This window comes from Phyllostomus hastatus, unplaced genomic scaffold (assembly GCF_019186645.2).
Source record: "Phyllostomus hastatus isolate PE091 unplaced genomic scaffold, TTU_PhHast_1.1 phas_contig_80, whole genome shotgun sequence".
Classification (NCBI taxonomy): Eukaryota; Metazoa; Chordata; class Mammalia; order Chiroptera; family Phyllostomidae; genus Phyllostomus; species Phyllostomus hastatus.
In genome coordinates this window covers 53,215,319-53,232,328 of record NW_025333960.1, presented here as the reverse complement: position 1 = coordinate 53,232,328, position 17,010 = coordinate 53,215,319, and the positions used below count along the sequence as shown (strand labels likewise).

At 47.3% G+C, this 17,010-nt stretch overlaps 1 protein-coding gene across 3 annotated transcripts in view; it reads left to right on the top strand.

The window, feature by feature from the left end:
* RTTN (rotatin) overlaps nucleotides 1-17,010 on the top strand; it is a 91,483-nt gene that overhangs the window by 49,607 nt on the left and 24,866 nt on the right. For all 3 annotated transcript variants that reach the window (XM_045850265.1, XM_045850266.1, XM_045850264.1), the window contains exons 31-35: nucleotides 1,659-1,817; nucleotides 2,530-2,601; nucleotides 7,183-7,372; nucleotides 9,219-9,310; nucleotides 14,902-15,001. In XM_045850265.1, coding sequence (XP_045706221.1) covers nucleotides 1,659-1,817; nucleotides 2,530-2,601; nucleotides 7,183-7,372; nucleotides 9,219-9,310; nucleotides 14,902-15,001 — 613 coding nt within the window. The remainder of the gene's footprint in view (nucleotides 1-1,658; nucleotides 1,818-2,529; nucleotides 2,602-7,182; nucleotides 7,373-9,218; nucleotides 9,311-14,901; nucleotides 15,002-17,010) is intronic.

The window sequence follows — 17,010 nt, the reverse complement described above, 5'->3', positions numbered from 1 at the left end:
GGTTCTGGGGAGAGCCAGGCTTCTTGCTTTCAGGTGTATGACTTTCCCCACCTCTTCTTCTAAGACCACCAGTCCCGTCCGCCTCCACCCTTACGGCCTCCTTGAGCTCCCCTGACCTGAAAGCCTGGTTGGTCCTCACACACAGTCAGTCGGGGAGTTAGGGCTTCAACATGCGAGTTTTGAGGGACACGTTTCAGTTCACAGCACCGCCTCTGCAGTCCAGTTCATTCAGGTGCAGGTTAAACATATGACAAATAAAAGAACTATAGAATTTATCACTTTTAGAAAGAGCAGTGAAGATTATTGGGAACACCCAGTCACTTTGCACCAGGCGAGAAGGGTCGCTGCCAGGTGACATTTGAGTGTCATTAGTAGAACAGTCCCAGTGCAGTGCCAAGTTCTATATTGTGAATGAATTTTCGTATCATTGTCATACAAAAAACTGCACATACTTAATGTGCACAACTTCATGAGTTTGGAGAAACCACGACCACAGCCAATACCATCAACATACCCTTTGCCTCCAAAAGTTTCTTCCCATCTTCTTCACTATTTGTTTAGCGTTATGAGCTACTCGTAGCAAATTTTTAAGTATATAATACAGTAATGGTAACTATACACACTGTCCATTAATTCAAGCAAGAAATGATCATGTCCCATTATAATAGAAACCTTGATGTACGGAGCTATTATTTGATGTGAACCGAGAGGTTACATTGTTTAGATGCATTGAACTTGGACTTCTGCAAGTTTCTCCCTTGCACTTGTTGTGTGATTATATCATGACTACATTTTTTGTTACCTTAACAGTGAAAGTGTACTTGGGATTAGAATTCAGAGAGTTGAGAAGTTCCCCACAATGCATAGCTTGGGCAGGTGTGGTTCTATGGCGCACCTATTTTACTACATCAAACTTATTTGAAAACATGTTTTGAAAATTTTTTTCAGGGAAAATGCTAAATATCTTTTAAAAATCTATTCTTTTTGAAAAACAATTTTTAAAAAAAGTTAAAGCCATTTATTTGGAGGAAACAAAAAAATTAAGGATGGCCGCTGGCTGGTGTGGCTCAGTGGATTGAGTGCCAGCCTGTGACCCAAAGGGTCACCAGTTCGATTCCCAATCAGGGCATATGCCTGGGTTGCAGGCCAGGTCCCCAGTGAAGGGTGTGCGAGAAGCAACCAATTGATGTTTCTCTCCCTCTCTTTCTCCTTCCCTTCCCCTCTCCTTCTATTAATCTAAAAATTAATAAAGTCTTTAAAAAATAAAAAATTAAGGATGATAGTACAAAATAATAGGTAGTCTCTTTAAAAATGAGGAATGATCAGGAATTGGCTCATTGAAGATATGTAAGTACCCTCTGCTTTCTTTAGAAAAGGTCTTGTGAGCTGTATTTTTTATTCTTACTTGTACTGGTTTAGACACTTTGTGACATTTCCTTTTGGTTAAGTTTTTTTCCTATATTACTGCCTTCTTGAGTTGTGGAATAGGATTTTATTTATTCATGCACTTACAGGACACTGTTTTTATGTGTCTTTTATAATTCAGGATTGTCAAGACAATGTCATAAAAGTGTGATGTTTTACGTGCCAGTAAAATGAACAGTTTATGTTAGGGAATCAGATTCTTTGATGTGAGAACATTTCTTCCACCCGAGCAGGTGCGGTTCACTTCGCTGGGGCTGGGGTCCGCACTGACCACCCTGGAGAGCGGCTGCGTGGCCTTGGCCCAGAGCTGCCAGAACATTTCCGGTGGGCTCTGGGGCACCGTGGTGAACATCCTCCTGGACCAGTCGGAGTGCAGCCTGGTGCGCCGGGAGGTACGCCCTCTGTGTCCACCTCCCCCCTTCCTCGTGGACGTGCACATGCACTGGGGCTGGGCCTGGGAATCGCACTGACGCCCCGCAGGAAGCCCACTTGAGGTGCTAGTGCGCATGGCAGCGGTGTTAACCCGCAGTGAATGTGGGCGTCCTCTGTCCTGATGGGGTCAGAGCAGACTTGGTGTGTTTCAGCGTGCTATTCCATCGTGCACTGAACAGGTTCACGGGAGAAGTACTTTCTGTCACCTCTGTGTCGATGGGTCTCTCGTGTTTACAAGCTTAGTGAAGGGGTTGCCCCCTATACTCCTTGGACCCCTCTGCGACCTTTGTTAGATAGGACCCTTCATGCAGAGGGGCTCGTGTGAGAGAGGGGCGAAGATGGGGGGGGTGTGTGCACGCGCGCACAGTGGGTGTGCAGGGGTGACAGAATGGTGAAAATGTATTTCCTCATTGCCACCAGAACTGTTTATATTTTATACAGATCTTTTTTTTTTTGGAAAACAAAACTCTGGAGTAGGAGAAAATATATTTCCCGATGAAACAGTTTCAGCCCTGCTAGTGGTCCCCAGACCAGAGCGGCAGGGCCCCCTTTCTCCGGCCCCTCAGCACGCCCAGCCGCCCAGGGAGGGCACTTTTGTTACCAAGTTACGGAGGCTGGTTGTTGCAGAGACGACCACAAGATGGCAGTATTGACTTTCTTCTTTAATTCCAGGCTGCATTTATTCTTCAGAATCTCCTCGTCATTCCGATGCCGTCAGTCATTATAAAGGATTATACTTGGCAGGTGGGTGACTTCCAACAATTTATCAATCAGTAGATATTTGAGGCTGATTGATGGTAAAGGTTCAGCATGTATGTATTTCGTTACTGATGAAGTTTGTTCTAGGCAGCAGGGTCTCTTAAAAGGAAACGCAGAACGTTTCAGGCGCCCGGTCAGGTCTCTGCGTTCTCCTCTGGGGCGGTGAGGGGACTCGAAGCAGCAGCGGTGGTCCCCAGGCTGGTGACCGGGCGCTTGCCCACGGGGCCGTGGCGCTGCCTGGTTTCTTTCACCTACAGGGCAAAGTGCCTGAGTTCACATTCGCGACCTCACAGGAGGGCACTGGAGGGGTGCGGCCCGTTTAGTTTTTGTGATATTCTGTGATCAGGTTGCGCGTGTTTCACAGAAAAGCCATGGAGGTGTGTGTCATCAGTGCGGTCTCTCCGGAGACGCGTTGTCTCTGTCCTGTTACTGCCGGTCGGAATTTGCTCGCCTGGTGGAGGTGAATTCCGCCTGTTTTCTCCATTGCGGAGTCATATTGCAGTTTTCCCTTTTGCAGGGAGGTCCTTTTGAGACTGTATATGAGTGTGCTCATACAGTTCCGCATCTGCTTTCTTAGCACTAACTTTTCCTTGTTGGTCCTTGTGCAAAGCGGTTACTACAGAATGATTGCCAAGTGGTGACTTCCGATTCCATCACTCCCGGTACGTTTGTTACATTTTACTGGGAGGAGGAGCTTTCCTTCCTTGCCCATTTACTCACTCCCTTTTTTGTATTATTTACACCAGTATGCAGTATTTACACCAGTATGCAGTATGGACTCCAGGACCCTTAGTTCGTCTCCTGGGTTATAGTCTGTTTCTGTCGTTCATTACGTAGACGTTGAAGTTGCTCCAAATCTGGCCAGGAGGAGCCCCTTCGTGAAGCCTGGCGTCCTCTTCACGTGTCTGCGTCCGCCTCTGGGCCCTTGCTTACTTTCCGTGCGGCCAGACGTCGGGACTTCCGAGCCCCAGCCTGGAACCAGACTTCCGCGCAGAGAGCCCGGGTTTCCTCAGACGGAAATCTGGTGTCCAGACATGCTCGCTGCTCCTGGGCGGGGGCGGGGGCGGGGGCGGGGGCAGGGGCTGTCACTGCTCCCGTGCGCTCTGTGGACCGTCTGCATGTCTGCTTGTGTGTGGGGGTTGGAGAGTGGGTCATTTTCAGTCATGGGTCATTTTCATAGTTTAACATGGTATTGTCGTTGCATATTTTTCATCTTTTACTGTGTTCATCACAAGTCATGAGTGTTGATTTCACAAAACAGTAACTACTTAGTGTCAAAGAAACAATATCATTTTAACTATATTCATAATTTATACGTAGTTAAGGATTTCTTATGTAATTAGGGCCATTTTTCCAATCTCTACATGGCATTATCACGTTCAAAATTTCTTATATATCAAAATTTTTTTTTCCTTGAAAACATTAAATCTCTGTCCTTAAATGTGATTTCCATTTTGTTTGTAGTCCGTTTTGAAGCGTCACCGCTATCGGGTACATTAGCGCCCGACACTGGGGGTGAACTGTGTTTGAATAGTAGTATGACAGCCTACTGCGTCCTTGAGAACAGTGTTTTCGAATGAATGGGTGTGTCCTGTGATGTTCTTGTCCGAAGCAGTTATTACAGAATAACTGCCAAGTGCTGGCAGTCTTCTCCTGGTGGTTTGAAGAGTGTCCCTGCTTTGCACTCGGTCGTTACCTGGGCTCCCTGGCTGTTCTCCGCTGACCGGCAGCCCCGGCCCCCACCTGAGGGCAGGGCTGGTAAGGACTCGGGCATCCGGCTTCCTTTACCGCGTGTGGCTCTGTGGGGCGGAGCCTGGCCTCTGCGTGGAGGGCAGCCAGGTTCTGGCCCTCGGACCTTTGGTCACGTGTGGAGAGCCTGAGTCAGGCCCCGCTGTGGCCCCCGGGGCTGGGTGTGGCTTCCCTGCTGCTGGGAGTCCTTCCCTGCGTTAAGGAGCCTTGGCCGCTAGGAAGCTGGGGCCTGTGGAGGGGGCAGGCAGGTCGGGCCCACTGCTTAGTTAGGGTAACTCGAATGAAAAAGAATGTGCACCTATTCCAGATCGCTTGGTTTTCTTTGAGAAGGTAAAACGTGTTTTGAATGAATTGTCTGACTTTTTCGAAGAAATGATTTTTTCAAGTAATAAGTACACGTGCTTAAAAGAGCTAATAGCGCTTACAGTGAAATTCACCGCCTCTCTCCATTCGCAGAGGCACCTTCACCTCCTATTGGTTTTAGTTCTTCAGCATGTTGGCAGGAATGTGTTTGTTCCGTGACTGCATGGGCACGCAGGACGTGGCTCATTGAAACAGTCTCCTCCAGTGTAGCCCTGCTGCTGCCCTCACTTCCTCCACTGGCCGCCCCCGCGGATGCGGGTCCCCTTTCCTGCGGCCCGTCTCTGGGCTCCACGTGGAAGGGGAGAAGGTGGGCTGAGCTGTCCCTACCCTGTCACTGCTGTCTGCTCCGCCCTGCTGCTGCTAATCTTCACCAGTTTTATCATCTTTGCCCGATTTCCCTTTTCCTAGTGTAGTTCGGGTGCGGTTATGTTGTTCTCTCCAGCAGCCTCCATTGATCTGTGTGGTTTGGCTCTAGAAAGGGGAAACCAGCGATTCAGCACGGAACCAGTGGCTGGGCTGCGGTGGCACGTTCTCCGTGCGCTTCCCGGGCCGGGGGCTCCCCGGCCCGCAGACGAGATGCTTTTGTGTGTGTGTGTGTGTGTGTGTGCGCGCGTGTGTGTGTAATTACCAAATTTATTTGGGTGATTTCCCCCCCTTGCAGTTTAGATTGCACTGCGTTTTTTTTATCATAGCAAGTTTTCCTAAGCTCACAATCATCCTTTTTCTTTAATTAGATTTTTCTTTTCCACTAATCAGCCTCGAAATGATTGTGTTCTTACCTAAGAGCCAGTGTACGAGTGATACACTTCGTGAGCTCTTGCATTTTAGAAAATTTATTTCAATTGCACCGGACGATTGTTGGGGCTCGTTAGCAGACACCAGGCGGACATTGCTGTCCGTGAGAATCTATCTGTGCCGCCGTCTTCCAGCGTCAGGGGCTGCGGATGACCAGGGGGACGCCCACCTGGCTCTTCCTGCTCTTCCTGGCTGACCTTCTCCTCCCCATCTTCTCTTCACTCCGCATATCCTGGAAGTCACGATCATCTGTCTTTTCTATTTCTCCTGCTTGACACTCATTAAGCTCCTTAATTGGAAGATACAGATGTGCTGTATCTCTTGGCTCTGATGTTTTTTTTTTTAATTTATTTTAAAAATCACTTTTTTTTCTCTTTTATGTTTACACAAATTGTAGGAGTTCCATATTAGGCCTCCTGAATTGATTTTCCTTGTACCCTTTTACATTTCTGTCTCTTAGTCTTTTTTTGCTGGGATATTCATGCTTTGTTTCATGTCAGAATTGGTTGAACTTCAGTCTTGGTAAACCAAATAAGTTTCACCTTGATTTCGAGGCAAGGAACAAAAAAACAGGTTCTAAAACTTTATTAGGTTGATTTAATTTTAAATTTATGTCTCATATGACATTTTTTGTTATCTTTATAAATCTTTTTTTCTTTTTATGTTAGTAAGAACTGGAGAAAAAATCAATTTTAAAATACATGAATACGTGGAGGATAAGTGTGATTATATTTAATTAGACATCGTTATGATGATTATACCTCTTTATAGAATAGCTACTACAGGTCTACGTGATAGTTTCATGTATAATTTCTCACTGACTTTGCAAATACTTATTCCTAAGGAAGGGATGGATTTCAGGGGACAGTAGGTTTCCAATACCTGTCCTGGTAGCAGACGTTACAGCCGTCAGCCTCAGGAGGCCTTTAGGAATGAACAGTCGGCGGGTTAGGAGCTCTGGAGTGATGTGTTTTTGACGTTTACATGGGCCCCGTTTTCTCATGTATTTTTCTTACACCTTTGTCAGCTCTGCCCTGTGGTGGTAGCTCACCCAGGAGGCTATTATACAGACACAATTTTGCAAAAGCAGAAATTTTGAATAATTTTATGTAATTTGTGTAATATTTTTAAATTGTTCTGGGATTATGAAATATATCTAGAAAAATACTGTTTGTGCTACTCGTGTAGTAGCTTCAGTTCATTCGTGTACTGCGGTGTGTGAGGTGGCCGGGGGGTGGCAGGCGACGCTGACTGTGGGCCTCGGTGGGTCTCTGCCGTTTACCCAGAGTGTCAATAGCCACGAAGACTCGTTCTGGCCGCCTGGGTCACACGGTGTCTGTTATTTTAATGCTTATCATGCTGTGCAGGCTGTGAAATAGCTTTTTGTGGTTATGGCTCAAGCGCATACGTACTTGGGTGAAGCGGTGCCATTCCACGGACAGATTTCAGGCGGACTGGCCCCTGGAGAGACGGAGGGGCGCCTCTGTCGGCGGTGGCCCCTTAGGCGGCTGTGAGGTGACGGGTCGGCCTCGCTGCCGCCCGTGTGGCAGGGTCGGGGCGTGCGGCGTCTGGGGCCCACCGGGTTCCGGAGGAAGGGTGCTTCCGGAGGAAGGATGCGGTGAGTCGCCCTCTCTCCCTGTCGCCCCCTCTCCCCCGCAGGGCCCCTGTGTCCACGACGAGGACTCCGGCCTGTCGCTCACAGGAAAGCCCGCCCTGCAGGCCCTTCTGCATCACTGCCATTTCTACCAACACCTGCAGCAGATGGTGAGGCAGTGTCACCTGGGGCTGTACACGTGTGACTGGAAGGGCCCTGCCCCCGACCGAGCGTCAGACGGCAGCGACTTGAATGGTGAGCACGTCACCTTGGTGTTTTTATAAAACATAACACTTTTTTTAAAGATTTTATTTATTTTTAGAGAGGGAAGGGAGGGAGATAGAGAGAGAGAGAGAAACATCAATGTGCGGTTGCTGGGGGCCGTGGCCTGCAACCCAGGCATGTGCCCTGACTGGGAATCAAACCTGCGACGCTTTGGTTCGCAGCCCGCGCTCAATCCACTGAGCTATGCCAGCCAGAGCAACATAACACCTTCTCAACTGTCAGGAGCCCGAGTGTTTGCTACCGAATGTTGAAACGTAATGACAAGTACACGGGACAAACTGATTCCGTCTCCGGTCCTGCCCCCCCGGGGTGTCGCCTCTGCCGCCGGTGGCCTGGTCCCTCCCGTCCCCTTGCTCCGGGAGCCGGGCGTGTGTCACAGGGTCCTCGTGTCTTACGTGCATTTTTGTGTCCCCTTCTTTCACGAAACATCGCTGAAGCATTTTCCTGTGTTGTAAATTCTTCATGGAAACCACCTTTAAAACCCTATCAATGTTTCATGAGGTGTTTCATGACCCTCAGCACAGTTCTATGTTTTCCTCTTCTGTTGTCTGGAACTTCAGAAAGGTTCTTCCCAAGCACTTGAGAATAGGACATTCCCCTACTAAGTTTTCTCCTTTGTTTTGCGAACGAACCCAAAAATGTATTTGTGTTTGGCGTGTTACTCATTTGTCAAGAAATCTTATTGAAACCTCTTCATTTCTATTTGTAGATTCTCTTGGATTTCCTAAGTATAAGATCTTAGAACATCTAATGATTTATGTCTTTTAATAATCTATAAAAGTAATAAAATAAATTGAATTTTAAGATTAATTTTATGTAATTTTAATAAAAATAAATTGAATTTTAAGATTAATTTTATGCAATTTTAAAAAATCTTGACATAACTTCACACTTACAGAAAAGGTCCAAGAATAGTAGAAAGTATAGAAATAGTATAATAGTATAGAAATAGTATAGAAAGTATAGAAATAGTATAATTTTATTATATATGTCCTCTGTGATGTGTGTATGTATATGTGTTTATGAATAAAAGTTATTTATGTGCATGTATATATGTGTATGTTTTTCTGAGTCAATGGATAATTATAGCTATGAAGTGTTTTTGTTTTTAGATTTTATTTATTTACTTTCAGAGAGAGGGGAAGGGGAGGAGAAAGAGAGGGAGAAAAACAACAGTGTGTAGTTGCCTCTTGCAGGCCCCCTACTGGGGACCTGCAAACCAGGCACATGCCCTCACTGGGAATTGAACTGGCAACTCTTTGGTTTGCAGGCCGGCACTCAATCCACTGAGCCATGCCAGCCAGGGCCCAGGCATGAAGTTTCTGTACCTTGAAATATTTAAGTGTAAATTTCTAATTCACTTTTCTGCTTACTTGGAGGACTTAGGAGGGATGTTCTAAATAAGTGTCCCTGTTAGGAAAGTGACCCATTCAGTTGTTGGGGTGTCTTTGGACCTGTGTTACTGAAGGCGCGGCCCGTGAACCTTGAGTATGGACACCTGCTGTAAGTGTGTTAGCAGTGCACGTGGATGGCTGCCCGGTTTGGGTGTGGAGGAGGCTCCTGGATTAGGCCCCAGGAACTGCTTCAATGAGCATGTGAAAGTTTGGGAGCTGGTGCTCTTGATAAACTGCATATGAGTAAGCTAAAGCACATTCAGCTAATTGTCTGTAAATTTTTAGTAAAACTAGCTCTATATACAAATCAATTAGGCAAACCTTTCCTTGGTTCTTGATTGCTTTCATGTAGTGACTGTTTTTCTGTTAATTGCCACAGTACCTAGGAGACATTCACGGTGACAGTCTTCTTGTTGTCACAGGCTTGGACGACTCATTCAAGTTCTGGAGTGCTCCATCTAGAATGTCCCATCAAGATCGAGATCCCAGTTCTCTCTCCACCTCGGAAACCATGGTACCTCCACAGAATTCACAAGTGCTTGTCCTGACCTCTGAGAAGAGTCGAATTCACCTAGGGGAGCGGTGGCGTGGCGGGAGGCGTGCGGCTTTGTTTGCCGTGGCAGCCACGGCGGACTCGAAACGCAGCCTGAGCCTCGCTCGTGTCGCTGCACTGGATACCCTTGGAGATGAGCTCCCAGCCTCTTTCCTGTCTTTTCTAAAGAACCGAAACTTCCCTGGTGTTTTTCAGTGGTTGGTAGGAGAAGAGGGCAGGTCCCAAAGGGTTCGTAACGCTTGATGCCCCTGACCTGTCTTTGGCTTCAGGCCGAGCGATTTGGAGATGGTTGCCCCCTCAAATGACCGCAGTGCAGTGCTGATGAGCGCACTCCTGCACACTCGCATCAGGGAGCAGCTCGTCTGGGTTGTGCAGAGCACCAGAAAGTTAGGGGGGCCTTCTTGCCTGTTTCCCCTTTGCCGGGTGCTCGGTTCTGCAAAGTTTGGCACACCAAGCGTTTCTAAATAATAACGACCCTAAGGTCCCTTTGCTTTACAAGCAGGCAGAGTCATTTATTCTTCACTGGGAAACATCACGTTCAGCTGTGAAGTGTCATTGGAATAATTACGGTGCTGTAGAACCAGGAAGGCCAACGCTGTCCCCGGCTTCCAGGGGCAAAGAAGTGTGAGAATGATGGCCGTTATTCAGGCATTAATAGGAGCTACTTACGGTACAGTTTCTCAAGAAACTGGTGCTTTTTGCTACAGTTTTAAGAGTTCTTTTTTAATCTTTTTGAGACTGGAGAGAAGAGTGCTTTTCTTTTTTTCTTTTTTTTTTCCCCCGGTCCTAACCTGCAGCTGTCCTTGGGGAAGTGGAGTGGTTGCCCTGGCTCCACTAGGTGTCGTGCTTTCCCTTCTGAGCTGGAACGCCTCTGTGTCTGCGTCTCAGTAAGAGAAATGCTGTGACGGAAGGCAAAGAGGGTTATTTAACTCACCTGCGCTTGAAAGCACTCCTTAGGTTTCCCTGTTTGTTCAAGGGCTGCCGGCTAACCTGGAAATCTTCGCATGGTTTTCAGTCGTTCGCTTTTAGTGAGACCCCAGCAAACACCAGCTGCTGGAATTAGCTTTGAGCTATCTTAGCTGTGTTGTAGATACCAAGTTATATTGGTCGTACACAAAAACACTTCAGTACAAAAAGCAAAGGCAAGTCAAACTTTTGCATTTCTCAGTTTTATTATAGCATAAATCTCAGAGACTAGGGTACTAGGTTTTCTGAGAAGGGCCCTGAAAATGTGTTACTGTTGTCATCATTATTTGACTAGGGGCACTTCTGTCAATGTGGAGGCCGTTAGCTCATTTGTGCTGGGATGGCACCTGCACTTACAGAAGTGCATCCTGGGGACACCTGTGTAGGACGCATGCAATGGCAGGTATAGATAGAACATTCGTTCTCTTTGGTGTGCAGAGCACGTGCTATTTTATAATTATTCTTTTAAAAATTATTAGGAAGAGCCAATAATATTTATTGTACCTTTTTCCGTGTTTTGTACTCATTTTGGTGTGTTTGAAGTTTTCCAAGCTAAGTAATTACAGAGTTACAGCTGTTGCTCTCAAGGGCAGACGTTTCAAGAAACAAAAACATGTTGAACTAGATTTCAGCAATTTTATTAAGCAGCAATCTCTAACTGAAATACGTGAAGTGGGTTTGGGTCTCATTATATGTTTGTACTAAAATACATGTTCTGAATCTTGGTGAAAGACCCATTATTTTACATAATAACCCCTGGCCCAGGAGCTCAGGGACGGCGCCTGCGCGTGAGCTGTGTGCGGCCACGCGTTCGGTGGGTTCGGGGGTCAGGGCTGCACCGCTGGAGGGCAGTCAGCGGACCTGTCCTCTCCTCTTCGTCCTCCATGGTGTTTCCTGAGCTCCCTTGTTTTTAAGTTGTATGCATATCAGTCACGATGCGAGTGTATACAGTTAAAGTGACTTCAGCTTCCGGTGGCAGTTTGCCTAGAATCCAGGACCGGAGATTGCGAAGCAGGCCGGAGCGTTTCCGCTCTCGGGCACGTGGAGAAAGGCGTCCACGTGCCACCTAACATTCCTTAGAAACTTCTCAGATCTTATTTGTGTTATGCTTGAAACATGGGAGTAGATTTCCACCCTCTCTTTGTTTTCACATCACAGACCCTCATTGTCTTCCTGTGTCCTCTCTTAGTTTTTTTTTTTAAATCAAATAACATGTTTAGGCACCAGTGCTGTTTTTGATGAAAGGGGATGAAAGGTATTAGGAAATCATTTTGAAAAATAAAATACGCAACTCCTGAATTAACTTTTGAAAAATTTTAAAGTCTCCAGGGAACGCTTGTTTCTGTAAGGCAGAGCACAGAGAAAACCGTTTTTGGTCAGTTGACGCATTTTGTCTGTCTGACAGGAAACTAGGAGAACAGTTTTAAACTCAAATTCTATGTTGATGTGATAAGTGACTTTGCTGTTTCCAGCTATTTCAAAAGGACTCTCTTAAAACTGCAACTCTCTTAAAGCTGCCTATGTTGCAATGCAGTACGATAACTTCTTTAGTTATCACACCTGTTTACAGACATTGATGCAGAGGTTCTCTCTTTTGGTTTGTGTCAGCAACGTTTGGGTCTCTCAGTGCGGTGGCTGTTCATTGCCTTCTGTAATACCAGGGAGGCGGTGAGGCCAGAGGTGTACGCACTTCAGTTCAAGGGGAACTCAGTTTCATTTGTCTTGCTGTGGGATGTGAATGGCAGATCTCAGGATGTGGCATGTAGCAGAGTAAAGGGAGGGAGAAGTCCAGGCTGCGCTTTTTCCTGAGGCCGTTTTAGTGACTAGAGCAAGAACTAGATGCAGATCAGACAGTCACACTGTTCCAGGAGGACGACCCTGGCCTCCCACCGGGGGCCTGTCCTTCCCATGGGGCGCACAGCAAATGAGACTGTGCTCCCCTGGAGGGGAGTGAGGGGGTGACGTAACATGCTCAGTTTGCCGGTGACCTAAGCCCACCGCCACCCCTGGGAACGGGTGGAAGTCTCAGGTCAGCAGAGGTCTGTCCTTGGAAAAGCATGGCCCCTCTGACTTGAGTTGATCTGTGTTGCCATGACTACCGTCTTGGTGTCAGAATCCTACCAGGAGTCCGAAGGTGGCCACACCCCTACTTGTCCTTTTCCAGAAGTGAGGACCCAGAGGAAGTCAGGCCTTGGGTACCTGTGGCATCTGAGACTCACACACACCTCCCCCTCCCGGTGACTGACAGCCGCTTTTCAAGATGACAAGGAACGTAGTTATATATTGATGGGTCTCAGTAAATATAATCAAACAAATTTTCATTGAAGGTTATTTTGAAACAAGCAAGGATTTGAGTATTGAACTGGAGCAATTCAGTCTAATACTTCTTTGTCTTGATCAAATATATTAATGTGGCAAATATTAAAGTATAGATAGGCTAGTAGAAATACAAGTCACCCATAGTGAGTTTTTTAAACACAGCATATTACTGTACGGAGAAGTCCTTGTGCCTCCCCGTCCACCGGCATGAGCTGTGGTCCGTGAGTGGTCAGAGCAGGTCTGCAGTTGTGAGTGCACGAAGCACAGTTCATTTTTGTATTATTCATCACTCGTATTTTCCATAGGAACAGCTGTAAACGTACTTTTGCCCAACCCCATACAACTAACTGGTAGGTTCTTTGTAAAATTGTGTTTACCAATTTCTGCTTCCCCTCCTTGGACTGCACTGAGAAAAATAAGTGTACAAAACACAGCCTTTATGAACCCCCGACCTTTGGTCAGGAACTGCGGCTGTGCTTTTGGGAGCCGGGTGTTTCCTGGGCCCTGAGCCCCGCCCTGGGCGCTGCCTCTGTGCCTGTCTGCGGGGGTCTGCGGGAGTGTCGCAGCCCAGGTGGGTCCAGGAAGAGGGGAGGAGGGCTCCAGCGGAAAGCCTTCTCCTCCTTAGGTTCCGTGCATGCTGTGCCCGCGGGGGGAAAATGCCGGTCCCGGCCTGTGGTGCGGTCACAGGCTGCACGACGGAGGTGTCCTGTGTCTGCTGGCGGCGTTTCTTCTGCCTCGTACATTCTTATATCCAGTCGTGGGCAGATTTAAAAAAAACAAGTTATCAGTTTTTTCCCTATTATCTGGATCTAATATAATATAAAATAAAGCACCTAATAGACATCCTTTTTATGTGTTACTTAGACTGAAAGTTACCTAGGTTTCCTCTTTGGATGCCTTTATGTGTGTAGCTTATTTTTTTGGCTGCAGCTTCCTGTCGCTTCTTTTATTTATTTTTTTTCCCAAAATGTCCGACTGGAAGCGGTAAGAGGAGAGTAAGGTCTTAACGTTGAAAGGTGGGTTTTCAACCTGCATATTCATCTCTTCTAGTATTTCCTTCAAACTTACTCTTTGTACTCTGAGGAACGGTCAATGAAAATAGCCTTGGCTTTTGCCTTCATTCTGTGACCTCGAGGCTAAGCTACCCTCCCGCGGGTGTTGTTAGGATGCCGGTGCGCTCCACGCGCGTGGGGAGCAGCGCAGTGTAATGTGTGAGCCGGAGGCAGGGTCGATTCCCGAGTTCTCTGACAGCGGGTGCTGTGCGCATGCGCCGACGCGGCCCTCGCCGGGTGCGGACCTCGGCCGGTGCTGGAGTGCGTGCCCGGTGCGGGAGTGGGTGCCGTGGCAGAGAGAACCCGTGGGCGCTGAGAAAAAGAGTGGCGTCCCCTTGCTAGACGAGGTATTCTTCACACAGGAGGCGCCGAACTCACCGGTTTGGGCTTTGTCAGTTTTAGGAGGCCGCGCAGTCTTTTTATCTATAAACTGATAGTGAAATTGTGTTTGCCTTCTACAGAATTTATGTTGTGTTTAATATTTTAAAAAAGGTAACTGAAACACTGTCAGGATATTTCCTGATTTTAAAAATAATCCTTTTGCACTATGGGGAGAGGTAGAGAAAACTCTTTTAACACTTCAGCTAATTTGTTCATAAGCACTATTAAAATCTGTGCGCCATTTGAAACTTAAAAACACCTCTTTGATTATGAGTTAAGAAATGAAGAAATTAACCCAAAGGAAATGAAAACGCTAACTCAGAGAGCTCCGCACACCCCACGTTCGTTACAGCGTTCTTTACAATGAGCAGGATGCGCAGCCGAACTCTCCCTCGGTGGGTGGAAACCCGTGGGGAAATCACCACGTACACGTACAGGGGCGGGGGGTGGGGGGAGGAGGGGGCGGTTATCAGCCCAAACAGGAGTGGACACGCGCCCCGCGAGACAAGGGTGGGCCTCGAAGGTAGCACGCTAAGTTCAGTAAGTCAGAGAAAGAGTCCATACCTAAATAAGTGGATAAGGTGAAGCTCATAACAAACAGAACATACAAAAACTGCAACAGGTCGTACATAAGAAGTAGAAAATGCCACTCGCCAAACGGCGGTAACTCTCAAAACACAGACCGTCCCCAGGGAGACCAGCGGGTGCGGCTTGGCCCCAGACCTCCCGTTTCGGGATACCCTTCCGCGCACATCGTGCTTGTCTGTCGTTGTCCGTGTTGTGACCCGCAGGCGCGGTCGCCGTGAGTAAAAGCGTGTTCTTGCTGCTCCGCAGGTGGCGCCCTCCTCGGGGAGCTCGGGACTGTCACCGCCAGCGCCGCCCTCCGCCGCGTCCCTCCCGGAATCCTCCTCGCGCGGCCTGTTTGTGGCTCCAGGTACCTCCGGGAAGAGTCTGCTCGGTACTTGCAGAAGGAAAAGGACAAGAGGCCGGGCCAGATAGATGTTCTGGCAGTAAACGTCTAGATGAGAGCAGAATTGAATAAGCTCCAGAACAAAGTGTCTAGAACAGAACAAAATGAAATGTCACAGAACATGATAGAATCAATTAGAATAAATATATCTGAAAGTAACAAAACCAATATTTCTAACTGTAAGCGGGAGTTTGGCCACCCACTGAACAGTCTGATGGCGTGTGGAGTTGTGTTAGTTGAGCACAGATAACTGGGGGGCTGATGGGTATTCGTTAACTGCATGTTTTCCCTCCGTTGGAAGAACAGTTCGGTTTACCACAGGAGTCCCCTTGGAGTGACGAGAGTCGTGTCCTGAGTGTTTTTCCGACTGTGCTTCCACTGTAAAGCACACAGAATGCATTGGGTCTCTTTCACTACAAATGCGGGATGAGTAGCCTAGGGTTCATTTTTATTAATAGCAATATGTACAGTGTTACACCTTGCCTTAGGAACTGTTTCCAACTCCATTATGCTTCTAAATATAAGTACACGTACATATATGTTTATGCTTGAAGGTTACAACTTAACATTAAATTCCTAGCCTGTAAGGAATAGGCATTTTTTTTTCGAAAAGGTTTTATTTGTTTATTTTTAGAGAGAGGGTAAGGGAGAGAGAAGGGAGAGAAACATCAATGTGTGGTTGCCTCTCTCACGCCCCCTACTGGGGGGTCCTGGCCCACAACCCAGGCGTGTGCCCTGACTGGGAATCCAACCAGTGACTCTCTGGTTCGCGTTCTGACACTCAATCCACTGAGCCACACCAGCCAGGTCAGAATATACTATCTTACAAAAAGGTAACATTAAACACTGAAGAGTAAGCATCCGCTGAGAAAAATGCTTTCTAGAACTTCAAAAATAATTAAGACATTACTCTGAATTTTTATTTCAGTACTTGCTCATAACTTCCTAAACCATTTCCCATTTTGATTTTTAGTAGTTTATGTTGACAGTATACAAAAGTGAGGAAAAACTTACTTGATTTTCTTGAGAACAAAGGAACAGATGCAGATTGTATAAGTAGCTAAAGACGCAAGAGTGTGAAATGAAATTTGATAAAGAATTTCATGAATATTTGCCTCTGAACGTGTGTTTGCCTCGTGTTACTCTCTTTTGAGATACAGCTCACGTGCCATCTTAAGTGCGCGGTTCAGCGGTTCTTAGCATGTTCACGGCGTTGTGCGGGCGTCACCACAGTCAGCTTTAGAATGTTTCGTTTCATCAGCCGGAAGGAACCCTGCATCCGTTAGGGGTCGCCGTCCCCGCCCCCACTCTCGCCAGCCCCAGCCCACCCACCAGTGGGGACATTTCCTGTAAATGGAGCCCTGCAGCACGTGCCCTTCTGTGGCTGCCGTCTCTCGCTTAGCACGAGGCCCTCGAGGCCCGTCATGCGTGCGGTGGCGCGTGTCAGCGCCTTGCTCCTGTTCGTCTCCGAAGGACGCTCCCCGGCCTGGACGGACCCGTGTGGTTTGCCCGTCCTTCAGTCCTTCAGTCGTGGGCGCTGGGGTTTCCCTGCCGTTCGGCTGTTACGAGTAATAATGCTGCAGTCACTTTCGTGCAGATTTGTGTGTGGACATCCGGGGGCGGGGCCAAGCAGGTTTCAGCCGTGAGTGCGCGAGACCCAGAGTTTGTTCTTGTTTGTTATTGTGTGGTCTGTTGTCTTTTTGTTGTTGTTGTATATCCTTAGTTTTGATTTACCTTTCGTATAATAACGACTGGTGATTTAACCCTCTTTTGCCCACCCCTGGACACTTGCGTGGGTATTTCGTTTTGTCATTCTTGATTTGGATTTAGTTTATTTTCAAGGATTGTGCTTAGGACGTATGTTTCATGGACACTTTCACCGATTGCCAGTCACTTCAGTGTGTGTATTTGACAAAAAGCTTTTCAGCCTCTCTGTTGGGTCTGTCACACGTCTTTGAACCTGGCCGGAAATC